Genomic DNA, 26850 nt, shown 5'->3' on the forward strand with positions numbered 1-26850 from the left:
GATACAAGCAGTGACACCAGCACCCTCAACCCTGCAGTGTTCTCCAGAGAGCTCCCTTTATTTTCATGCTGTAGACAAATCATCAGTGTAGTGATACTTATTATTGGGCTACAAGCTTTGGAGTTCAGATTCCCAAGCAACTGGAATAATTTAAGGCACAAGGAAAAGGGCTGCAGTGAGCTTGGTGGTGTTGATACGCCTTTTGACAATGTCTCGAGTCCCTTACATGATCCAGCCTTCAGTAGCCTTGAAGCAGTGGACTAATGCATGAAGGAAATACAGACTTTTAACATTAGTTGAATCATGACAGAACATAGATATCATAGAATCACTTTGGTTGGAAAAGACCTTTGAGATCATCGAGTCCAACCTTTATTTTACATACCTCTGTCTGAAAGTAGAGTTTTCAGCTGAGATGTGACTCAGCAGGCTTCTTTGCCCTGGTTCTCCTGCCTGAGGCAGTTAAACCTTGCATACTCCACTATCCTTGCTCTAAATTGGAAATAATAGTAGCTTCCCTCAAGATTCGTGTCTTGTGACATTTTGTTCACAAGCACACTGAGATCCTGGAAAGCAAGGTAGTTCACTGTTGTTATACATAAGAACAAGCTCAGCAGCTTGGGTGACATGGGATCCTACCCTGAGTAGCACCCCAGCCATGTTCTTTAAAGACGCTAGCATGCATTTGTTGTCATAGGCCTTTTTTTGGGTGGTGTAGCTGTGGTTTATCCCTTACACTGCTCCTTCTTCTTTTAGGGAACAAGTGTGCCAGGAAAGGAAAAGATATCCAACCTTGGTTGAACTGGCTCTCCAATTTCTGCTCCAGACTACAAAGGCCAAACATATATAAGATTCCATCAGCTTTGCAAAGGAACTGGACGCCACAATGGGACTCCCCACCCGGGTTTTGGCCTGTGTGATCTTAGCTTTGCTGTACCAGCATGTCAGTGGTGGACTCATCAAGCGAATTATCCGGCAGAAGCGGGAGAATGGGCTAAACGTGACCTTGCCAGAGGATAACCAGCCTGTGGTTTTTAACCATGTCTACAACATTAAGTTGCCTGTTGGCTCCCTTTGCTCCGTGGACCTGGATACAGCAAGCGGTGATGCAGACCTGAAGGCAGAAATTGAGCCTGTCAAGAATTACGAGGAGCACACAGTGAATGAGGAGAACCAGATTGTCTTCACACACCGTATTAACATTCCCCGCCGGTCTTGTGGCTGGGCAGCTGCCCCAGACATTAAGGATCTGCTAAGCAGACTGGAGGAGCTGGAGGGCCTGGTATCCTCCCTACGGGAGCAGTGTGCCAGTGGGGCTGGATGCTGTCCTAATTCCCAGGCAGTAGAAGGTAAGGCGGACTGAGGAGCTGCTCTTGAGGAAATTCTTGTACTGGCTGTAGATTTTGTTTAGAATTGATACTCCAATCTGTTTCACGAATGAGCAAGAGTCAACCTGTTAAATTTGAAACATAATCAAAACTGGGAACGTGTTTGGCCAGCTTGCAAGGTACACTTATTCACAATTTTGCAGTTTTATGAACCTGTGGGTCAGAAGTCTGCTTGGGCTGCTTTGTAGCTGTGGCATTGAGCACGTACGGCACTTGGGCATGGTGACAATCTGTGTCAGAGTTAAGATCTAAGCTCTTGGCTCCACATTTTGTCCCCTTGAGTAAGCTGCCAATGTAATCATTTTCATTTCCAAGTTTTCTTTAATAGAGACCAATGAAAATACAGCAGGACATAAGGCAATAGACAAGCACAAATAGAGATGGGGGGGAAAAAGCTGTCCTTCTGGCTGCTTTTTAAACTGAGGAAAGAGATTGGTCATACAAGAGAGAAAACGCAGGTCTTCTCAGTAGCAATCGGTCCGTCCGAGCGCAGAGCTGGTGTCACGGTTGATGGTACAGCGTGCTGCCTGGCTTTTTATGTTCTGGAGTGAATTGATGAATAATGCTTCATGGTGCATGCCCTAATGAAGCAGTCAGGGAAAGCTGCTCAGTCAGTGGAAGAGGGATTTTGAGAAGGGCGGAGGAATCCAGCATGCTCATTTACCAAGTAGTTGGCAGGCGCTTTTCCCTGGCATTAGTGCGAATTAAAGCATTCCCAGTAAACTAAATCTCACTAGAGAAAGGAGGAGGAATCCTCATTCAAAAGCTTTGGTGATTCTGGAAATTATGTCCTGCAGGGAGCTGGGAAAATCCGACCCCTTTTAGGTCGTGTGCGCCACACTGGCTTAATGCATCCCAGAGCCAAGGGGAGTAATGGCTTTTCTGGGTCATTGGTACAGGTCGCCTGGACACAACACCGTATTGCAGTGGACACGGCAACTACAGCATCGAGATCTGTGGCTGCATTTGTGAGCCTGGCTGGAAAGGCCCCAACTGCTCTGAACCGGACTGCCCACACAACTGCTTCAACCGGGGCCTCTGCCTCCAGGGCAAATGCATCTGCAACGAAGGCTTCGCTGGCGAGGACTGCAGCCAGGTCACCTGCCCGTCTGACTGTAACGACCAAGGCAAGTGTGTGGATGGGGTTTGCGTGTGCTTTGAGGGGTACACAGGCATAGATTGCAGCGAAGAGCTCTGCTCCCAGGGTTGCAGTGTGCACGGGAGGTGCGTGAGCGGGAAGTGTGTGTGCCACGAGGGCTTCACCGGTGAGGACTGCAGCGAGCCCCTCTGCCCCAACAACTGCCACAACCGTGGGCGCTGTGTGGACAACGAGTGCATCTGTGACGAGGGCTACACCGGCGAGGACTGCAGCGAGCTCATCTGCCCCAACGACTGCTTCGACCGTGGGCGCTGCATCAACGGGACCTGCTTCTGCGAGGAGGGCTTCACCGGGGAGGACTGCGGGGAGCTCACCTGCCCTAACAAATGCAATGGCAATGGGCGCTGCGAGAACGGGCTGTGCGTCTGCTACGAGGCCTTCGTGGGGGATGACTGCAGTGAGAAGAGGTGCCCGAATGACTGCCACAACCGTGGGCGCTGCGTGGGTGGGCGCTGCATCTGCCACGAGGAGTACCTGGGTGAGGACTGTGGAGAGCTGCGCTGCCCCAACGACTGTCACAACCGTGGGCGCTGCGTCAACGGGCAGTGCGTGTGCTACGAAGGATTCATTGGAGAGGACTGCGGGGAGCTGCGGTGCCCCAGTGACTGCAACAATCGTGGGCGCTGCGTCAACGGGCAGTGCGTGTGCCACGAGGGATTCATCGGGGAGGACTGTGGGGAGCTGCGGTGCCCCAACAATTGCAACAACCGCGGGCGCTGTGTCAATGGGCAGTGTGTGTGTGATGAGGGGTACACAGGGGAGGACTGTGGGGAGCTGCGGTGCCCCAACGATTGCAACAACCGTGGGCGCTGTGTGGAGGGGCACTGTGAGTGTGACAATGGCTTCACGGGGGAGGACTGTGGTGAGCTGTCCTGCCCCAACGACTGCCACCGGCGCGGACGCTGCATCAATGGGCGCTGCGTGTGCCACGAGGGCTTCACAGGGGAGGACTGCCGTGAGCGGTCCTGCCCCAACGACTGCAACAACGCGGGCCGCTGCATTGACGGACGGTGCGTCTGTGAGGATGGCTACATGGGGGAAGACTGCTCTGATGGTAGGTTGCAATCTCCCTTTTGAACTGCTTCCCCTGGGTAATTCCCTGTCTCCATCCAGCAGACTTGGAGGCTCTGTGAACCTTTTCCATATGGCTGGGCCCTGTTGCCACTCTTTATCATAGTCCAAACAGATGAATCAGAGAAGTAACAACACCAGTAGCAAGCTCTTGACCTCCCTTGCTTTTCAGGGCTATATAGTGTAGCAGTTGCTGGTAACTTCTAGTGGTCAGCAAGCCAACAGGCTGATAATGGTGATGCAGTCCATTTGTTATCCCCAAATTTGCTCCCAACACAATGTCACCAAAGATGCAGCTAGCACTGGCTGGGATTTGTCACTATGACCTTTCAGTTTCTCACAGTATCTCTTGATGCTAAAAAAAATGCACCTGAAAGAAACTGTTTTAGCTATGGAGAAGAGGGACGTGTATCCAGAGTCTTCTTACTAGGTATTGAGCAGGATTAGTCAAAAGAATAGGGACTGAATTTTGACTAAAGAATAAGGCTTTGCAGGAGTGAGATAATGTAGATAATGAATGTCAGTGAAAAAAGGGTCTGGGTATCAAACGTTTCTTACAGCCAGGTGCTGGTTCCCAGCCTCATGCTGGATGGGGTAAGAAGGGGGTTGTATTTACAATCCCATCACTATTGCAGGAGCCAAAAATGAAACACACAGCGCTGACAACATACACTGACAGACCCTGAGGGTTCAGCGACTTCGCTTTGGAGGTAGATCTCTGAGCCGGGGCCCTGGTGGAGGCAGAAGGTGTAGCAGAGGCAAGGCACACACAGAAAATAACGTTGTCCTGTCTGAGTGATCTGTATGAGACAACTGTCATGATGGGATTGCCAGATGTTGCAAATATTGCAGCACAAGCTTTCAGGATTGTTACAGGGACCTTGGCTATCTCTCAGTTGGCCAAACAGATTTTTCTAACTAAAGTAAAACTTGATTTTATATATATTATATATGTGTATATATGTGTGTGTGGCTATATGTTAGATCTGACAAAGCTCAGAGTAAAATCATAGAATCAGCTGGAGTGGAAACTTAGCTATAAAGCCACATGCTTAATTTCCCAGTACCACTGACTCTATGGAAATTGATAGAAATTTTGGCAGCTAGATAATAACAGACATTATGCTATAAAGGAGGTAGTTTGCTTTAGGAACTAAGACCTTTGCAGAGTAATCAAAGAGTACTTTGGGGTTGGGAGCATTATAAAAGACAATTAATACCCTTGAAAAGAAATTTCCATATTTCATCTCCTTCTGGAAGACTCCCAAGGCACGTTTTGTGGTCTTGCACATGTAAAGGCAGAGTAATCTATTGAAACTATTTACAAAAATAATCATGTTTTATTTTACTTTGGAAAATCTGTGCAATTCTGTGTATCCAAACCCTAGGACTTCCAGCTGTAAAGTCATGCATTGCTGGTAGCTGAATTAAATGTCGGAATCCCTAGGGACTCAGCTATAGTAGTCTTGTGCAGTAGCCATGGGAGGAGGAGCTGGAACAGTCAGCCATAGGTTGTGTACAAGTGTGAGAGTAGAAATTGGCCGGTGACATTTGGAAATGTCTGTAATCTTCATCAGCTGAACATTCCTTTCTTCAAGCAGCTAATTTGTGTGACATGGTTTCCCCATTCCCTGTTTGTTAGATAGTTCTTATAAACCGTTACTGGGAAAATGTGAAACTGGGTAAGTCATTAGTTCCCGAGCCTTGAAAACTTCTTTTCAATTTGTTTTGGTTTCTTCCCCTTCCTAGTGTCTCCTCCAACTGAGCTGACTGTAACAAATGTAACAGATAAAACCGTAAATCTGGAATGGAAGCATGAGAACCTGGTCAACGAGTACCTCATCACCTATGTCCCTACCAGCAGTGGTGGCTTGGATATGCAGTTCACCGTGCCAGGAAACCAGACAGCTGCCACTATTCATGAACTGGAGCCGGGTGTAGAATACTTTATTCGCGTCTTTGCAATCCTTAAAAACAAGAAGAGTATTCCAGTCAGTGCCAGGGTAGCAACATGTGAGTTTAATATTCCCTGCATTCATTTGTTTGTCTTTTCCATAGTGTGTACTTATTTGCATCCCCTTTTCAGGATATTATTCCTTTTGTATTTTCTATTTTCAATTCACCTACTGTTCTGTGTGAAAACAGCCTTCTGCATTTTCATTTTCCATTCTTTTCCAATACCACTGGCTGTGTTAAAAATGCAGTTCACTAGCTCTTCTGCTCTCTGCAGTCCCTCCCAATGAAAATCATGGGGTCTTTGTAAATTAAGACCCTTGGCTTCTTCATAATAAGCTACATTTTTAAAATCTGGTAATGATTCCTGAAAAAATATAAAAATGTAGCAGCATGTAAAAAAGCAATATGAAATCACTTAGATTCAAACTGTTTTGACTAAAATGGAGGTTATATTTGTTCTGCATCTTCAGTGTGTTTTACCACTGCTTACTTTCTATCTGTCTGTCCATTTGTTGTTCTTCTTCCTTTTTGTATTCTGCACACCACAGTCATATCTAAACATCCCAGCCTCAAAAGATGCTCTTTGACATCTGTCACTGTGCTCATTTTTAGAGACCTGGGGCAGGATTCATCTCACCTAACTTCAGATGTCCACACTAGGCTTCTTTCAAGAGGGCAAAAATAGAGAATTCTAGAGCAAAATCATTTTACTCTAAGGCAACATCTAAACCAAGTCAGAGGAATGTTTCTCCAAAGACAGAATAACTGGCTGTGAAGAGGGTTTAAACATCTGAGATGCAGATACCTACATGGCAGATATTTATAGTGGGGGAAAGATGTGCCACCCTCAGTGCCGTATTTATGGGAACTTGTTGCTCATGTAATGATATACTCTTTTTCTGTCACAGATCTGCCTGCTCCAGAAGGTCTGAAATTCAAATCTGTTAGAGAAACGTCTGTCCAGGTGGAGTGGGATCCTCTGAACTTTTCATTTGATGGCTGGGAGCTGGTCTTCCGTAATATGGTAAAGAAGTGGTGTTTCTTGTATAGAGGCCATCTATAAGTGAAAGATCTGGATTTTTTATATTTTTACTAACTGATTGTTCCATGTTTTACAGAAAAAGGATGATAATGGAGATATAACCAGCAGCTTGAAGAGACCAGAAACATCTTATATGCAGCCAGGTTTGGCACCAGGGCAACAGTATAATGTATCCCTTCATATAGTGAAAAACAATACCAGAGGACCAGGACTATCCAGAGTGATAACCACAAGTAAGCACAACCTGTGTTTGGTGTAGTGCCACCAATAAAACAAGCACTGTCTGGCATGGCTGAGGGAATTTTTAAACAAAGAGAAAGCTAAGGTCTATCCTGTGAATTGATAGGAGGAAAAAAGAAAATAGTGGAGCTGCTAGTGAAGAATACATGAGGAGAAATTAATTGCTTTCCAAATTACCTGTTTGAAGAGGAAAGGAAATTTATGTCTAGCTAGAAGGTAGCAAGCAGTACGCACTTGTATTCTTTTCCAAAAGGTCCATCAACAGGAACTAGAATTTCTTTCATGCTGGTGATATTTGCATGAAGAAATTATTTAAAGGAGAGTTTCTATTGTGCAATGGAGAAACTCTCAGGGTTCCTGTTTGGCAGCTTCTGATGTTAATTTTGATGATTCTGCTTCTGATTAATTGAATCCATTTGGTGCTTTCTTCTAGTGCTACAGAAAGTAAAGGAAGGAAGTAATTGAAGATAAGCTTCAGTTGGTAGAAGCCACTCACTTTAATTTTGCTCTGAATCAGCAACTAAAATCACAAGAATGTGTATGATTTTTCTGGCAAGATTTCTTTAAAAAAACACCTTTTTTTCTTTCTGTAACAGAGCTTGATGCCCCTAGCCAGATCGAGGCACAAGATGTCACAGACACCACAGCTCTTATCACGTGGTCCAAACCCTTGGCTGAAATTGAAGGCATAGAGCTCACTTATGGCCCCAAGGATATTCCAGGGGACAGAACAACCATTGACCTCTCTGAAGATGAAAACCAATATTCTATTGGGAACCTGAGGCCACACACAGAGTATGAAGTGACACTCATCTCCCGTCGAGGGGACATGGAAAGCGACCCTATGAAAGAAGTCTTTGTCACAGGTAAGAGGCTTGGATACCAATCCAAATTTCTGGGAAGCTAATGTAATCACCATCAGTCTTCCTGTGCTGTTTGCGTCACGTTGGTTGAGTCGATAGTTACTGCAGCAACACAGAATCAACACTGTTACAGAGGTACATGAAAGTGGACAATGTTTTTCTGTGCCTTGTATACCTTAGTGGCTCAACAAAATACAATTATCTCAATGTGTTTTGAAAATGGGAATTAATGTTACTAAGTCACTTAGAAGCTTTTGCTTATCATACCCTAAATCTCTACATCAGGAAACAAATTCCTCTGGATTACTTGTCTGTCTGCTGAGCTAAATGTCTTTCATGGTTCCTATTCCATCTATGACCTTATTTCTGTTTGTCTAAATGCGTAAAAGATTAGCAGAGAACTTTGCTTTTTTGCCTTCTTCAGTTCTGCAAATGTTTTCTGTCATGCTTTTATAAATTTACTTTGCTCCTTAGTGATCCTGGGAATGCTTTATGAAAGTGGGGCTCCTTTAGCATGTTATCAAGGCTTGATGCGTTAAGGGAGCGGAGTATATGGTACAGGGAGAATTACCTCCCTTTTCATCCCAAAACATAGCTGTTCATTCAGAGCAGGATTTGAGTCTATTGTAGGTGTGAAAAGCCCATGAATTTCTACGTAATGTTCACCTTTTCTTCTGAGACTTACAGTTCCTTTCAGCCATGAATGAGAGATATTTACTGAACAGAAATTCTAGAGGTGATAAATTCTTTTTTCATAACAGCCTTTTTTCTTTTGAAAGCTGAGGTATTTATAAAGGCAAAATAGTATTTTCATACAAATATGTTTTTCTGCAAGCCTATTTTGTAATAAAAGATAAGATAATTACTAAAATTGAAAATGTTTTTTTTGTCTCAGGAGAGAAAATTTGAATTTCTTTCACCAACTTTTTTCCAAAGCTAGTGAACTCTCTGCTTCATGCTAAAAGAACTCTGCTCGATGTAGTTAAGAGCATAGTGGTACATGTCAGAGGAAACTTAACTTCAGCTTTTGGATCATTTCATTTTCTAAAAAGTACTTTCATAAGAGACTGTTGTCATAAGAGAATTATTCCTATTTATTTATTTATTGGTTGTTTGATTACAGACTTGGATGCTCCAAGAAACCTGAAGCGGGTGTCACAGACAGACAGTAGCATTACCTTGGAGTGGAAGAACAGCCATGCAAATATTGACAACTATCGAATTAAGTTTGCTCCCATCTCTGGCGGAGACCATGTGGAGATCACAGTGCCAAAGAGCAACCAAGCAACAACCAGAGCTACACTCACAGGTAGGGGAATGGAGAGATTGCCATTAATGTCATGCTGCTGCTGTCACCCTAGAGCACAGTAGTGTGGTGAAAAAATATCTTTGTGGTCACTATACATAAGAGGTACAAGCAGAGGTTACACATTTTGAGTACAAGCAATTAAATTAAAACATATGTGGTATACATTTACACACCTGCAGATGGGTAACTAAGCCAACAGAAGGTCTGTAGCCAATTCACTTTCCTGTGCATCTCTGAACCCCACTAGTCAGTTCCCTGAGTTCTAGGTAGCTCCATGTCTTTGTGGGTTCACATCCCTGAGTTCAAAAGGCTTCTGCATGTGCTAGGGATGGTATTGATTGATGCCAGCCTGAAACTTTTCTGTGTACCTGCAAGTTGCCTTACCAGCCTGCAAGGCCAGATAATGGTACTTTCTCCATGTCATGTGGACGTCTACCTGCTTTTCTTTGGCAGAAGTGCCTATACTGCAAGCTCTTGAAAGTAGAAGCTATCACTGATCTCTGTGCACAGTGTCTAAAATGCAGTCTCAGTCAGCCATAATTTTATCCTTTAGCATGTACATGGAAAAAGATTTATTAACATCAGGTCAGCTGGAGGGCCAACTGAAACCTCAATTCTCTGCATAGACGGAAAGTATATCTCTTACCTTGCATACATTCAGGCTTCCTTAATTAAATACATGCCTGTAGGCATATTCCATGGACAGGAACTCATACTTCTATCCTCATCTCTTAGGTCTGAGGCCTGGAACTGAATACGGCATTGGAGTGACAGCAGTGAGACAGGACAGGGAAAGTGCTCCTGCAACCATTAATGCTGGCACTGGTGAGTAGCTTGATCCTCCTTTGTGCTCAGGAGGAGGCAGCAAGTCAAGTGGAGCCACTCTGATGTTTCTTTCTGTTCCAAGTAATGCTGCAAGAAATATTTCAGACAGTTTGTGTATTAGTTTTGGTACCAATGGGTACCCTCAAGAGAAAGAAAAAACTTTTCCCCAGAAATCTTGACCTCTGAATCTGGCTCTTTTTTCCTGTATGAGGGTCTCTTAATGCTCTGGGAGTTTCATCTCCAGGTCAGCTCCTTAATGGTAATCATGCTTACACTGATTACTCTGGCCATCCCCTAATTGTCAGGGTTTCTGGCAGAAATTGTAGTTATGGCCAAAAGGCTGATCTGATAAAGAGCACAGCCTCAGTGGTTGCAATGGTCCTGACTGCCCTTCACATCCAGGATTTTTCTCGCAATGTCCCCCTTTTCCCAGGTAAATTCTCTGAAGGCTTAAATTTTGCCTCTCCTCCATGCAGTACCTGCTGAAGAGAGTTTAAGCGGGGAAAATTTGTTCTAGTGTGGTTTGTCTGTAAAAGAGAACTTCATCATCCTCTACCTATGTCAAGCAACACAGCTTTAAAAAGCTCCAAAAGATAGATAAAACCCTGAGCTGTTGCTAGGCACCCAGTATAGGTGCTGCTCTGCCTACAGAGGCCTGAAAAACTGTCCCAGGGCAGTTCAGAGACAACTCAGTTTTTCTTTTTTTAATGTAGATCTTGATAACCCCAAGGACTTGGAAGTCAGTGACCCTACTGAAACCACCTTATCCCTTCGCTGGAGAAGACCAGTGGCCAAGTTTGATCGTTATCGCCTCATTTATATTAGCCCCTCTGGAAGGAGGAACGAAATTGAGATCCCTGTGGACAGGACCTCCTTTATCCTGCGAGAGCTGGAGGCAGGGACAGAATACACTATTAGCCTGGTGGCGGAGAAAGGGAGACACAAAAGCAAACCCACCACTGTCAAGGGTTCGACTGGTGAGTAACAGCTTTTGATGAGTGCCATGCCGCGGGTCATTGGGCAATGACTAGCCCAAAACATCAGCTGCCTGCAGAGCAGACTTAGCTTTGTCTAGCATCCTAGACTTAACCGAGGGATTGCTGTGTATTGCCCTACCTACCGTGTTTAGCTCCATGTTCTCAATGTTTTCCGCCTTATCCTTTGAGAAGACTCACAAAGAAGGCAGCTGTTTGTCCTGCAGGAAATTCAGACCTCATCCTTAGTTTTAAATGCTTTTTTGTGTGTTATGTCTTATAACTTGTTTTGTTTTCTACAGCCAAAAGCTAAGAGGAAGAGCAACCAGAATGTATTTAACATTGCTTGTTCCTGCCTAATGAATTCTCTTCACAGCATGCCTCCACCCATCATGCTTCAGCAGGGTCAACAGCGCTCTGATGTTGCCCTTTTTCAGTTTTTCTCATCCAAAAGTGAGAAAGGCTACTGTCACAAATCTGATCACAGTCACCACTTCCATTGGATACCATGACTGTTATATTTGTCTACAAAGAGGGGGTCCTTGTCTACAAAGAGGGGGTCCATTTCTGCCATCTCCATTTGTACAAACCACTCTACTTAACCAGTATCAGTGGACTACCTATTGAATAAGGTTTTATTCTTTGTGAAACATTTTGACTCGAGGTCTGTTGCATACAGAATTATATCTCAGTATAGAACACAAGTAAGGCCTGAATCTTTAGGTGCCTTCAGGCTAAATCCTGTGAGGGAAAGCCTTAACTGCTATAAGTAAGCAGACACAGTGAAATCAGAATCAGCTGGGCTACAGTTACTGTCCTTAGCAGATATCAAGGTGTTTATCCTTTTCTCTCCAAAAACCATCTGTGAGGTAAACACATGCCAAAAACTGTGCATTTTACAAGTTAGTAACTATACTGCTTAACTGATCGAAACTGGTTTCATATTCCCTGGTAGTGTTCATGCCAGCAGTCAAGTAATCCAGTACAGCCAAGAGTTATATGGTAGGGTGTAAACTAAAGAAAATCATCAGTACTGAATTACTCATTTGATGCGTAAGTCAGGCCTGTGTCCAGTGTAAGAAAAAATTAGGAAGCCTTGAGACACACACGTACAAAAGGAAGCCAAAGGTTTATGTGGCAGGAGTGAGCAGGCTTCTATTTTTCCAAAGTTTTTTCCCCATCTGTCTGAAGACAGAGTGGTCTCAATCGAAGTATGCCCAGACGGTGAAAAGGCAGAAACAACATGCTGTGGAATTTCACAGCCTAGTCTTCCCAGCACGTTTCCAAAGTCTTACAAGGTGACTTCTTTTTCCTGGTTTGGTTGTGGGGGTGTTTTTTTATAAATACATTCATCTGGCAAGTGTATTTGTTTTAAGTCTTTACTCAGAGCAACCAGTAAACAGAGAGTTCTCTGCAGTGGGCTGCTTAGAAGCAGCAGCAGCAGTTGACATAACTTGTCTCTGTGACCTTCCTCCTGCATAGGCATGGCCAAATCCAAACACATGTGCATGGGAGGCAGAAATGCTCTGTAAGCCTGTGGGGTATAAGACAAGAGGTCTCTTCTTCAGTTTACTTTTTCATCCACCCTCAAGTCACTCCCCTTTATCCATGTTCCCAGTACTTGGGAGGTCCTGAAGTCCTCAGGCTAAGCCAAATAAACTTGTTGTTTTGCCCTCTCTTGCAGAGCTATGGAGGACCTCAGGTCCGTTGTGCTGCTGGGGAGAGTACTTGGAGCAAGCAGGGAGAGAGAGGAATGATTGAAGTGGAAAATGCCAGTAGCATGGCTAGGACTGGACTAGATCTTCTCGGTGGGTGGAAGAGACAATCCTGCTGTTTAGAAGGGCATGTGCCAACCCTGTTGAACAAGGGAGCCAGGGACTGTGGAAGGGCTGAGAGTTTTTCTTTTCGTTTTCCTTTGCTTCTCCAGATGGCCAGTTTTTCATCTTACATTCTTCCCATCCTCTTGATGGTTCAGTCAGGCTTCTCTGTCTGCAGGTATTCAGGAGTTTCCCACACACTGTTCTTATTTGTTTGCATAGTGAATTTTCCATTACTGAGGGTAAAGCTGCTTTCAGCCCCAGAGCTGAAGACCCTCAGTTGGTGCCTCCTCTCCCCTCTACATCCTTCCTGTTATCTTTTTATGTATATCAACTCACCACACACAGACAGCTGAAACATTCAGAGCTCATGAATGTCTAGGAAAGGACATGTCACAAACTGTCCCATAATATAGGCTGGCAGCCTTCTGTTGCTTCTGTCTCTTCACATGGATGAAGTGCAGCTCAAGTGACAAAGTTTTTGTTTTTAAACCGATGTCCATGATTCTGCATTCAAGGGATGGTAAAGATTCTGAAGGGAACAGCTTGCTGAATGTTATTTTGTTTTGCTGAAAAGGAAAGACTGAATATTTCACACTGCTATTTGCTTGTTTCTTTGTAGCTCTATATAGTCTAACCCTAATGCAGGCAAATGATTCTATGGTTCTATGACTCCTGGCCCTGAGGAGCTTTCTGGCTCTGGGAGCTTTCTTGCTCTGGAGGCGTCAGGGGTGCAGGAGGATACACTAAGGGACCTTGTGGTCTCGAGGTTAACAGACCACAGCTTTAGTGTCTGTGTATGCGAATACAGGAGTCTACAGTAGTTATGTGGTGGAGTACAAGGAAGTGTCATTGGCAGCTGGGCCCCCTGCAGAAACCTTCCTGCCCAGAGAATCCCTAGGTCCTGTGATTGACGGCCTCCAAGCTAACACTTCCTATAAAATCAAGGTGCATGGATTGGCTGGAGAACAGCGCTCCTCTCCTCTGGAAGCTGTGGCTACAACAGGTACCTCCTTTCTGTTGTTAACAAAGGTATCACAAACTGGGGTACTGCTTGTTTGTCAGAGGTCTCACCCAGCATCGCACTGAGGTTTTGGGTTAGAACCACTTCAGAAATCAAAGACAGTGAGCCATTTTACTCATTGGAGGGACCTTTCTGGCAGCACGTCTTGAGAATGTTACATCAGATTAACAACTAATCTGTAGGGCGAGCACGCAACCCAGCTCTGAGGAAGCTGAACAGTCAAGACTGCAGCTTTGTTCTTTCTTGCTCCGGTTCTGGAACCCTGCCTGCATAGCACAATGTGGGTCCTGGAGGATGGATAGTAATGCATCAGGCGTGAGAGGCCTGTGGAGACAAATGAGTGGACATTAGAGAAACCAAGTGCCAACCTCAAATTCCTCTGCTGAAGGACCCAGATTGTGCAGCAACTGCTGATGAATCGTGGATGTGATACTGTCTTGCCTCTGGAATCGAGTTGCACATAGGAGCATGGCTTGGGGAAGTAACTTTTCCATTGTCTTGAAAGTTTCTAAGAAGATTTATGCTGTTTACCAAAGACCCTTGTCTGTGTTGTGCGTCAGTCCCTCTTCCTCTCCTGGCTTCTTCTAGTCTTTGATTGCGCCACCCTTTTTTATACAAACTCAAAGAAACATTAGGACAAAGGATTAGGTGAGCCAGTTCAATGGGAAACTACATTGCTGGCCACTGGGAAACTAAATTTGCCAGTAAAGATTGTCCATTTCTTCAGCTAATCCCTCTGCTAAGAGTACCTGGAACCTGATTTCAATATGAGGATTTTTCGTGGTAGCTACTGTAGTATTTCTGGCTTGTGATATACTGCAATGTTTTCTTTATGAAATTTAGAGGTGCACCGGCACTGTAAGCCTTGTTTAATCAGCTGGTTGAGAGAGAGGAAAGCCATTTAGTCAAAGGGGTCTGAAAAGAATGCAAATACCTTGGTAGGCCATCAATCATGTCTTACAAGTGTGCTTGAGTTGATGAGAGACTGCAGTGAAACTGGCTGATAGCCTCTCTTGGAAAGTAATATAAAATCCAAGAGACAGAAGCAAGAAATAAGACAGAATACTCTTTGCTCCATCCCAAGTAAATGGGGAAATATCCTGGCAGGACATTTACATTCTTTTTAGTAAAATCACCAGTGAAGCATTATAATGGAATTCCTCAAAAGGCCAGCAACAGCAGTATAGACATATTTAGGCCATATTCAGCCTGAAAATTTTACTAAGAGAATAATATTGAGAAGCATTCCAGTCTGAGAAGGAGCGTATGTTTGTTGTCCATCCAGTTTCCCTTCTACATAGCTTTTGGCTCTTTGGCATCTGCTATTCATTCATCTTGCCACCATGAATCATTCTATCTGGCTGTCATCCACCCACCTAGAGCTCCTAGAGCTCTCTTGCTTCTCCCCATCTATTCCCCTAATTGCTAAGTCAAGTGTTTGAACTCCTTTGGTCGTTATCCTACAATTTGATTGTTTTCTAAATTTTCTGTTATCTGTTATAGTATTCTGTCTGCTAAACAATGAATGCTGATACTGTCTGTAGTGTCTTTCTAACGCTCTTTCTCATCCACAAATTCATTTGTGGAGTCTAGTCATTAAATCCAAGGTAATATTCAGAATTAGGTCTGAAAAAAAATCAGAGGTAATGTGACTACATATAATTACATGTGCTCCACGAGACAACCCGTACATGGCAACCTCCCGTGTAGTTGTCAAAGTTGGCACAATAAAATTAATCCACTTGTGACGAAAAATTCTGAATTAAAATGCCATTTAGGTGGCTGGTTCTGCAGTTTTTGTATAATACAGTTGAACTGTTACTGTATTTCCCATTCAGATTAGAGTAACCAAGTCCTCGTGCGTTTATATTATAACTGGCAGGAATCTGGGAGAAATGTCAGAAGAGGTGGCCAAGTAAAACAAGGGAAGAGAAGCCAGTTTTGGCTAATATTTCCACAGGGTTTTCTCAGGGATCCTCAGTATACCAGGACCATAATGCCAGCCTTGATTTTTTTCTTTTTCCCTTGTATTTTTTGATGTTTTGTCCTCAAGTTCCAATTCAGGGTGCATGGCAGTTTCCCAGTGGGACCATCCACAGCATGGAGCTGTACCTGTGCGATGTACTGCTGCCCTTTCCTCCCCCTTGGTCTCTTCACTCTATTTATGAATGTCTTCTGCAGAAATACTCCATGGTAAAGCCCAGCTACCCCTATGCATGTTAAGCAGTCAACCTTAAGGCTGAACAAGTACCAGTGCACTTGCTTGATGCCATGGTTTTTTGCCTGTTCCTAGAATAGGAAAGAGCTGGTTGGCATCTAATTGTGCACAGGTGGCTGAGGGTCGCAGAAGGCGAACGGCTCCATACTGCATGTCTTCCTGCTTTGTTACATGAGCTCAGTAACCCTGGGGCAGTCAGATAACAGTTCTGACAGTCAGTTTGCTGAGAAAGAGGGAATTATGCTAGTAGTTACCATTGCAGGTATGCTGGTGCGATGACTACGTGGCTCTCTTCAGGTTGCTGCATGTGTAGGGACTGGTTCAGATCGTGTGCTGGGGTAATGTAAGGAGGGCCCTTACCTAAGTCAAGAATATCAATTGTATATATAACTATAAATCACTGTTTGCCTCACAGGCTTCTCTCCTTCCTGGAGGTGAGCAGAAAACAATGTGTTTACATCTGTATTTGTCCTGGGAGTATATTTTCAAGATAACATTTCTACATTGATTTGAAAAAATTTTTAATTAATCTTTCTCCTCTGAAAACTTTTTTTTTCTGATACATGTGTGAATTTGGAGACAGATACTGAATCCTGAGTACATATTTGTGCTGATCTGATTGATGGTGGTAGATGACTTGCTCTCCCTTAATTGAATGCAAGTGGAGCATGAAAGCAGGGAAGCCACTGAGGTGTAAAATGATGTGGTTTTCCACTAATGAGGAGATAATTCTGCATGTCAGAAAAATCACCTGCCTGTTGCCTTGCAGCTGTGATCGGGAACACATTCTCTGTGATCTCCACAGTTCTCAGATTTTCAGAATCTGGCTGTGTTACAGGATATATTCCCAGATCATTCAGCATGGTGAAGGCCAAGTCTTTTTCCCTTCCATTCCTTTGGATCGCTTTAAAGAAAGATTGCTCAAGTTCTTTCTGTCCTGGTTTTTAGGTAAGGATATGTATATCCCCCCCGCCTTTTTTGAAAATTCTGCATGCATCGGGATGGATAACTTCCCCAAGCCTGTTTTTGATTGGAGAGGATGAGCTTCAGCATGCTTCTGCTGGGGCTGATTTCTCAGTCTGGATTCGGACATGTTTGCGGTATTCGGCATGCATTCCCCTTCTGGTTTGTGCCAGAAGCAATAGCAGATGGGCTGTAGTAAAGAGAAAAGGCATGTTTGAGAGGCTTAGGGTTCAAATCCTCGCTGATGTAAATTAGCAAAGTTCTCTGGAGGTAGTCAAAGTGTACTGATTTACATCAACTGAGGATGTGCTCGTTTGTCTGCTAGAAGCATTTCAGCTCATCTCTTTGTTTAACGGTTGTTGCTCTGGAACTGCTAGTTAGTGTGGTTGTGTGAGAACCATGTTGTGCTTGGTGATGCTACCTTTGCTTGTGCCCTGGATTCAGTCTCCAAAAAAAGAAGTACCCATCTGTTTTCTCTGTTCTTAGAGCTCTTCAATGCAAAGCACACAAACTGTTTTGTAGCGGTTGTTAGCTGTCTTTTGGGATGTTTGGGGGTTTATTATCAGGAAATTTTAACTTGTAATTTACCTCTGTTTAGCACATCTAGTCACAACACCTGGAGAATCAAACAATGAAACGTCATTTAATCCCACCAGTCCTGCACCTACAGAGCTAAGTTATTTAACAAGCCCCAGCACTGATTCTCATGCTCTGCTTTCAGTGCCCACTGACCTTCCCATCTCAGAAGCCAGTGGTGCTCTTCATGACCTTACTATAACACACAGGACTTTCAGTAGTTTCACCCTGTCTTGGGCAGCACAGGATGAGGTATTTGATCAGTTCTTTATCACTCTGAAAGACCTGTCCAGTTTAAACAGAACACAGGAAATCTTTTTGCTGGGAAACCATCGAGAAACAGAAATTGCCAATCTCACAGCTGGCACACAATACCAGATTAATCTCCATGGAAGGACTCAAGGTCAGCTCTCTTGGTCCCTGGAAGCCCTAGCTGCTACAGGTATTTTCTATGGATTCATTAGCCATATGTTCCTTTTCTGCTTTGAAATACAGAACTTCATTTTCGTACTGCTGTTCCACTGCAGAAATGCTAGGCCTTGTGAGTGATGCCTTTCTTCTTAGGTTTGGTTTTTTTTTTCTTTTTTCTTTCTTCTGCATGGGATAAAACCTCTTATTGCTATGGAATGAGAGCCTGGAGTGGTACAGCATGGACAGTGCCCCATGCAGCTTTTAAGGTGATGTAGCATCAATTCTCTCTGTTCAAACTGCATGCAAAGAGAGACATTGATGCATCTGCTATTTATAAGGCACCTGAAAATAGCAAGATACTACAGGTATTTATCTGGATTGTGGTTCAAACACAAGAAAGATCACAAGGAGGTTGCAGTTTGCAGCATTGGCATGGAAGTGGTGATGTCAGAGAAAAAAAAGATTGTAACACATTGGGAGTACACCTTTCTGAAAACTTCCACCTCTTATCCCTGCTACGGGAATTTCATGAGGAAACAGACCTATAGCCATAGGGCTCAGTTCAATAACGATCAAAGTACCAGTGCTTAAGTTTATATCTGGAAAACCTAGCTGGAGACTAATGACTGTACCTGTCCATCACTCAAACCCAAATTCACAACATGAGATAATATATTTACAGAGAAACACACAGATCATTTCACACCTACTACAAGGCTAGAACAGTCTCATCTCTCAATGGCTTGTTCTCTCTTTTTTTTTTTTTAAGTAAGAAACATCATCCCTTTATATCATTTGCTATGACATTGTTGTTCTGTCGTATCCATTGGATGCTTTATGGACGAGGCTTTTGGAGTTCTCCAACAGTCCGAGTTGGTGCATGATTGTGTCTGAGAATCTTTTGGCCCCTAGAGAGCATGATGGGGTTGGGAGTGCTTCCATTTCAGACATGCATGAGAAACAAACGGGAGGAAAAGGGACGCTGCATCTTGGAGGCGAATGAATCTGAGCACTCTCCAGAGAAATCTGAATTGCTTTTAAGCTGTGATGGTTACCGCATTGGTTATTATAACCGAGCTTCTACTTAGAGGATTTTACCTTACTGTAACTTTTGGTTTAGTTTTGTTTTCATTTTGAGGAAATGTGTTTGTTTTATTTGTTTCTGTTGCCACCAAAAGGTCACTATTTCTGATACAACCTGTTCCTTTTCTTTCCTGCTTTCTCTTTTTCAGCTTAACAGCCCTATTTTGACAGGATTCATAGTTTGCCTCAATGAGTCTCATTTCTGTTCCTGATAAAGCAAAACAGCTCTGGATTCATATATTTCTTTTTGTTGACCATCATCGTGTTATTTCATAAACAAACTCCTCCTTTCTAACAGGATGGGAAAAGCTTGTCAAAACTTTTGTGTTCCTGAGTAGTAGCAATTTACTCTACGTTAGTGACTCTCTCTGAAGATAATTGACTGTTACCTATGAGTGCTCAACCTCTGAAAACATCCCCCCAGCCACCTATATAAAGCTATGCAGCAGTCATGCAATAAGCACTCTCTTTTTACAGGGGGAAAACTTATATAAGTAACATTGCTGAGCCTAATTTTCATTTATTCCAGGGCCCCTTTATCTTCTGCCTTAAAATATGCATAAAGCTTGAAGTTGAAATTACAGCTGCCAAATCAAATCCATTTCCCTCCCTGCATCATCTCTTATAAATCCTTAGTTGTGCACATTGGGATTATTCAGCTGGATTCTGACCTTATTATAATGCTTATGTGTCAACAATGCAAGTAAATAAGAAAAGTGCCGAAAGTCATCGCAGTCCACAGGCTAATGATAGACCATATAGCAAGATTTTTGCATGTAGAAAAAACCAGGTATTACTCTGTCATTTTCCCATATGACTGCTAATTTTAAGGAATCAGTTGTATTTCCTTTGTAACAGAGGACTTTCTATTCTTGCTGAGAAAATGACCTAAACTTTCAGATGTAACAGCATCAGAGAGTTAGCTCTGATGCTTCCCAACTTCCTAGGCCACCCCTGTGATGGCTTATGAGAATGCTGATTTCTGTGAATGCAGATTTCCGTTTTAAATTAGTATCAGTAACTCTGATAATCCAAGCTTCTCTGCCCCCAGGAAGATTTTGTGGCCAGAATAACGTAATGCAAGGAAGACAGATCCATTAAAATAAAGACATGCAGACTTGGAGGAATTTTCCCCTTCTTCATTGTTTTGGGTTAGGAATAGTTTGGAAGAATAAATAGCATCCTTCATGTGGACACAACTAAAAGCATCACTGCAGTATTCAGTCACTTTGTAATGGCAAACACTGAGTTGTTAACAGTGCCGTAAAGTGGTTATAGTAACGCTTACTTGCCTCATAGGGAGTTGTAATTAATGTTGCCAAAGCACTTGCAGCTGTAAGATGGTCTATAAGCTGCTTTCTGTAAGCAGTCTTTTAGCATTCATGTGGTTATTATCTGTCATTACAGTTCTGCTCTTGCTGTTCTGTTTTGCCAGGTCTCTGAAGAGACTTTACAAGTCATCTGGGGCAGCTGAGAATGTAAATGTGTGTGTGGGGGTGCATTTCCGTGTCACTAATTACAAGTGAAATTCATTAACACGGAACATCATTAAATAATACATCATCGCCACTAGTCTGTAATCTGAGTAACTGATTGACTCTCTGTCCTTATTCAGAGGAGGAACCTGAGCTTGGAAAATTATCAGTATCAGAGACTGGCTGGGATGGTTTCCAGCTCACCTGGACAGCAGCTGACGGGGCCTATGAAAACTTTATCATTCAGGTGCAGGAATCTGACAATCCCGAAGAAACCCAGACTATCACAGTCCCAGGCGGACTGCGCTTTGTGAATGTTACGGGCCTCAAGGCCAACACACCTTATAACATCACACTTCACGGTGTGATTCAAAACTACAGGACCAAACCCCTTTCTGTTAAAGCCATGACAGGTATCTTTTCAAGTCACTCACCCAGTCTCCTGGCTCCCTTTCTTTGCAGACAGGGATGTGAGCCAGAGCTATTGCAACCGCTCGGCAAAGCTTGCTCACTTGGTCGACTTTGCATGGGGTGCACTGAACTCATTAAAGCTTGGCTGAACATCTCTGGCATGGAAATGTCTCATGATCAGACTTTCCAATAAGAGTCTCAGTGCCCCCATGGAGTCCTTTGCTTTTAGGAATGCTTTTTTCCCCACCTCAGAATGGCTTTTGTTCCCTTTACTTGCTTTTCTGCTGGTTGACACTAACAGCAAAACCCAGCTGGCTGTTGTATATGCTCAGGAAAGCCCAGGATGCCTTGTAAAATTATAAAAATCTCTTCTTTATAGCCCAGATAATCAAAACCTGAGAGCATGCTTAGTTTTTACCCTTCTGAAGCTACCTCTGAAATGATGCACCAGCTCCTCCGTAAATACAAACTCAGGGGTATAGTGTGTGCATCTGTCTTGAGAGCAAGGACAGACAGTTTCTATATGTCCTCATATAGAAAAGAATACAAATGAATTCCTACCAAGAGTAGTATCAGATATTAAGCCACATAAAGTTGTTAAAGAGTCTGGTTGGTCTGAAAAAGTTACAATGCAAGACGACCAAATTCAGCAGAACTACCCTGGCATAAAAGTGACCTGAAAGAAGGGAGGTAACCCCTTATCAGAAGGTTGCATGAAATTAATCAAGAGCCACAAAAATAATTTTCTGGCTGATCTTGTGAAAGATGGCAGTTTTAAATGAGGGCTTATCATGAGCTTTGACTGTGAGACGTAAATATATACTTATGTCTATCCTGTATGGCTCACTCATTCTTGTAGGTGTTCTGATCATTGGTAATGAACAGGGTATGAATTAATTGGCAATAAAGGGGCACCAGTGGCTTTTCCTTCAGATAATTTCTTGTAGACAATATCTGCTGCCTCTGGGCTTCCTTACAGACCTTTGCATCCTTCCGTGATCATGAGATGGCCAATGTTTGCTCATATTTGATTTCCCCAAGCACATATTACCCATCAGAGAAGGGGATAAAAGTACACATAAGAACTAAACAGAATTAAAACATAAACGCAGTAGAGCTTGCTTGTTGCAATAATGCTTTAAGCAGCCTGGCTTAGGTAGAAATGTGTCTGGCACAAGGCATTTGCCTTGGGCTGTGTCCCACTGCAGGCCAGAAGTCCTGTGCTTTGAGAGTACTGAGTGTGAGCTGGTAGCAGATTGCCCATTGAAAATAGACAAATATGGCTAGGGAAAAGAGGCTGTACGGGGGCAAGCAAGAAAACAGACATCAGGGGTGTCCTGCCTAAATATGCAATCTGCTCTCTTTTTATTAACTTAATGAAAACAGCAGAAGATGCCCTGCTGAGGTTTTCCCTTCCCTTTCTGGGTCATGCTCAGCACCCGGCTTTTCAAAATTTTCCCTTCTGGGGACTTCCAATTGTCAGAACTTTCTGAGCCTTCCTGTAACACATCAGGGAAGTCTACAGAGAGGAAGAAACCCCAAGGCAGCTATCACTGCTTTGCATTTTGGCTTCAGCTCCAAAATTACATGCCAGCTTTCATAGGCTTAAGCTGAAAGGGAAAGTAGAAGAGCAAACAAAACATAACCTTTTCCTTTGGATAAAGAAAGAGCTCTAGTTTTAGCTTCTCCTCAAACTGGAAGCTGACTTTTCCAAATGCCCCAGAGGCATTCAGAAAAGTTCTTTAGCATCTGCTTTCATGCTCAGACCTCAAAAACACATGGCTGCTCCTGGATGTAAAAGGCTCACTTAAAAGCCATAGCTTTAAAGCTTGTTTTGTTTGGTTTTTTTTCCTCCTTTTTGTCTTATTTAGCATTTTGAGATCCTTCCATTTGATTTCTTCCCCTTAATACCTGTTTGCTTGTAGCAAGCTTTTACTCAAACCCTTTCCTCCAACGGCAACTTGGAGGGCTGCCAACATGATCAGAGAGAAGCATGACATTTCTGAGCAGGAGGCGGTACAGGGCTGTCCCCTTCTGACCAATGTTGTTTCCCTCCTCAGGAGTGCACCCAGAAGTTGGTGAGCTAACCGTTTCCGACATTACTCCTGAAAGCTTCAACCTTTCTTGGACAACCACCAACAGGGACTTCGACGTCTTTACTATTGAAATTATTGATTCTAACAGGTTGCTGGAGCCCATGGAGTTCAACATCTCAGGCAATTCAAGAACTGCTCATATCTCAGGGCTTTCCCCCAGCACTGATTTTATTGTCTACCTCTATGGGATTGCTCACGGTTTCCGCACACAGGCAATAAGTGCTGCAGCTACAACAGGTATAGAAAACCTACCTCAATGCTAACTCTCCTTTCTTCTAACTCTTCCTTACAGGTTGTGCCCCTTTCCCTGCCCTCAGCTACCCCATCAGTCTACCCATTGCCAAATCCTCTACCTCATTGTTTGACACCTTCTAAGGAAGACCTGCCGGGGACATTTTGAACTGTGATTGTTAATCCGCCATCCCATCCAGCACAGTCAGTCAATCACATTGTGATGTGATTTCATTCACATAAGTTTCCTCTTGTTCAAACATTAAGGTTGGGACAACCTCTGATGCAGATGAGAAGCAAAAAAAATTTCAAGAGCCAAGTGGGAGATGATTCATTGTGTTAGCCTTGCAACACGTGTACGCATCAGTCACACAGTAGAGAGGAGACACTATTTCTCTCAGATAAGCTGATTCCTAGATACTTTTTTTTAATCCTGATTCTCTAAATAGTTTTCAGGCACATTTAAGCCTATGACAGCAGAGTCCTAAAAGGCAGGTGCACTGCTTGAATTCAGCTTCAGGATTCAGCTGAGATGGGATGAGAGATCGAGAGAGTCCATTTGACTTGATGTTGGTGAATGAAATAGGCAGGCATTTAGTTGTTGACATGTTGCACGTCTTGGGGTTTTACAGTTGACAGCTATTCTAGAAAAGACAGAGAAGTCAAATGTTCGATGTGCTCCAGCCAATTACAGTATCTAAGTGGAAGGAGAGGACAGGACTCTGGAAGCAGAAAATGCATTCTCATAGCAGGCAGATAATAGTTCACGTTGTGATCATTTTAATATCTCTACCAAATTTTGCCTGCTGACATGATCTTAGGAAAAGTTATCATAGCAATCTGTCATAGCAATATATTAATGTGGTCAATGACATTAAGCAGAATATCAAGTTTCAGTGATCAGATAATGCAGAGTTGCAGTTTCTAGCATCAGCAGACTGTGAATATCCTCAGTGAATCATGGGTAACATAGACATGACTGCAGGCATTGTGGTATGGAAAAGATTGAGAAACACAAGGTTAGATGATTTTTGTGACCCGTGGCTCATATGAACTCGAACTTCTATATTATTTTATTTTGTTGCTTTGGGTTTTAATAATTGCAATACATTTCCATTTGTTTTTCTTCCTGTAGTAGAGGAACCTCTCCTTAGCAAACTCACTGTATCAAATGCTACCTCAGACAGCGTGTCACTCGCGTGGGAAGCACACGACAGTGCCTTTGACCATTTTATTCTAGAAGTCAGAAACTCTGACTTCCCTTTGGACTCCCTGGTGCACACAGTGCCAGGGGCCTCCCGGCGCTATGTAGTCACCAACCTCAAAGCTGCCACTAATTACACCGTCCAACTCCATGGTGTAATTGATGGGCAAGGTGGTCAGACCTTGACAGCACTGGCAACCACAGGTATTTCACTGTTTCACCTTCCAGGTTTGCTTTTTCCTCTTCTGTCTTTTGCTGTCCACCGAACTGCTCTAAAACATGGCTCCAACTCATCATTGTTCCTTTGGTAAATTATAGGGTGATCACTATGAGGGGAGGCTGACATAAGCTGGGCTTGAAAGTGCTTGGAAAAAGAGAGATCTGAGGCAATGGAAAAGGCTGAAAAAGTGCCCCCAGCATTAAGGGAATCAGTAGTAAACCATGATTGGTTTCCTTATATATACACTTATCTGCAAGTTCTGTGTATATATAATTGACTTGCTCCAGATGGTTTACGTTTTACACAAAGTATCTTTGCACTTGATCTGGAATAAAGTTCTTGTTCATCCCACCCTCACTTGCTTTGTTATGGGTGGGAGTCCTTCGTGTCTTTATCAGCCTGGAGAGGCACTTGCATGCCATTTTGGTTCTTCATTCTTAAACCCAAATGTCTGCCAAGACATTTGCATCTCTTGTGGGAGTTTCATGCAGCATGCTAAATGACCAACCAAAACTGCATGGAGTGGTCTGGCCACCTTGTGCTGCTTGTGATGTTCTTCTCTGCCTAGCATTTTTGTGTGTTCCCAGCAGAGAGCAGGGCTCAAGAGGGAAGTCCACCCTTTCTTGATGGTCAGCCCACCACTGTCACTTGCATTGCTACCTTTGAGTCTCTAAGACCTGTCTGGTTTCACTGGATGTCAGAGCTTTTCCTGTGGTGATGGTGATTCCAGGATGGCAGGAGACTTGCCTGAAGAGAAGATTTCAACTTATTTTGCATGCAGTGTTCTTTGGAGCCTGGGTGTCATGATGTGAACGTGCCTGATGGGATGCAAGTGGCATGCGAAGGAATGTGGCCATTTCAGGATGAGATTGGAAAGGATTGGTTTGTCCTTTCTGACCTGCATGCAGTGCTCATGGTCCCACGTTCGGTTTCACTGGGTTCTCCACCCAAGCCTGTTTGCTTTGTGAATATTCTCTCACCTCCTCCCCTGTCTTTGGAAGTACCATGCTTACATGGTGACATCTTCACTGTCAGCCATGAAGGCATTGACGGTCACTTGTTGACAGCATGACAACAGCATGTGTCCTTAATTGGGGCCACTTGGATTCACCTGTTCCTAGACATTTCCAGAGAAGGTGGTGGACTATTATTTAAAAGTCTTGAAATGGGGAACAGGAGTAAAAGTTGGAACATCTTGCAGCAGTTCATGTTTTAGTTAAGAAAAGGATTTAATTCTTTCACTGTTCTCTTTGTCAGTGGGATACATCTTTCTTACTTTTCTCCCAGCATGAATCACTTACATAGTTATTTTCCTGTATCTCGCTGGCTGCATTTCCCAAGGTGTTCTTGGTTTATGCTCAATTGGCAAGAGAAAAAATAGAAAATCAGCCCTGAGAGCAGACACAGGATTATCTGACCACCTGACTGCTAGGTCATGTTTGTGCTCTCATGAATTTTTAATGATTTTATGATAAATGGAATAGCTTGAAGACAGGATGGGTGAGGAGCTCTCCCCCTCCTATTGTATGAAGGCCAAGTTTCTCCCCTGGCAAGGGAAAGATGTGATTTTGAATTTCCTCTAGCAGAAAAGGAAAGTCTTTGGTTCTTAAAGAAGTGCCCTGAGCACTGAACAGTCAGAAAGGAGAGAAACAGCAGTGTCATGGGGTTTTTGTTCGGGCTATTAGATATTCTCTGATCATGCCTAATTAGAGGATGAGGAACACCTTATCTGTGGAGTCCAGGGAGGTTTTGGCCTGAGATTAGTGCTGAGATATCACTGGTTTTAGGACTGAAACCCCTCATAAACTTCAGCGTCCAAAATATAAATAAAAATATCTACAAATCCAGGCCACAGAAACACTAAACAGAAACTGAAGTGGGATTTCAAGGATGTCTGGTGTGGACTCACCTACTTCGTGCCTGAATCCTACTTCATCTACTTTGGAATTGCTGTGGGTTTGTATTCCCATCCAATTCCCAGTACGAAGTTCCTGCAGTTTCTATGGTTTTACCACAGGGCTGTCTCTGGGTGCTTCTGTAAATCAGGCCCATATTTCATTAGGAAGACTGAGGGGGTTTTAAGAAAATTAAATAAAAAAATAAATTAAGAGTCAGCACTAATTTCAGTGGCTTCTTTCCAAAACCTTACAAAATAGCTATTGCAATGCACTTTTTTTTTTTTTTTTTTTTTTTTTTTTTTTTTAATTCAACCGCTGCAAAACAAGGCTAAAATGTTTGGCCGCATCTTTAAGGCTCTATAAACCTCCTCTGCTGATTTCCCCTGCCCCCTGGAG

The 26850-nt window shown here is 43.4% G+C and overlaps 1 protein-coding gene across 2 annotated transcripts in view; it reads left to right on the plus strand.

The window, feature by feature from the left end:
- The first annotated feature begins 886 nt into the window (after nt 1–886).
- Nucleotides 887–26850, plus strand: part of TNC (tenascin C) — a 47685-nt gene continuing 21721 nt past the window's right edge. Inside the window, exons 1-12 of one of the 2 annotated variants that reach the window (XM_035890087.1) lie at nt 887–1349; nt 2288–3601; nt 5368–5631; nt 6483–6598; nt 6693–6849; nt 7453–7722; nt 8843–9028; nt 9764–9853; nt 10567–10830; nt 20535–20807; nt 22866–23138; nt 24268–24540. In XM_035890087.1, the coding sequence (XP_035745980.1) occupies nt 887–1349; nt 2288–3601; nt 5368–5631; nt 6483–6598; nt 6693–6849; nt 7453–7722; nt 8843–9028; nt 9764–9853; nt 10567–10830; nt 20535–20807; nt 22866–23138; nt 24268–24540 (3943 nt within the window). The remainder of the gene's footprint in view (nt 1350–2287; nt 3602–5367; nt 5632–6482; nt 6599–6692; nt 6850–7452; nt 7723–8842; nt 9029–9763; nt 9854–10566; nt 10831–20534; nt 20808–22865; nt 23139–24267; nt 24541–26850) is intronic. The other variant, XM_009634911.1, reaches the window with a different exon arrangement.

This window comes from Egretta garzetta, unplaced genomic scaffold (genome assembly GCF_000687185.1).
Source record: "Egretta garzetta isolate BGI_Z169 unplaced genomic scaffold, ASM68718v1 scaffold190, whole genome shotgun sequence".
NCBI classification, from domain to species: domain Eukaryota; kingdom Metazoa; phylum Chordata; class Aves; order Pelecaniformes; family Ardeidae; genus Egretta; species Egretta garzetta.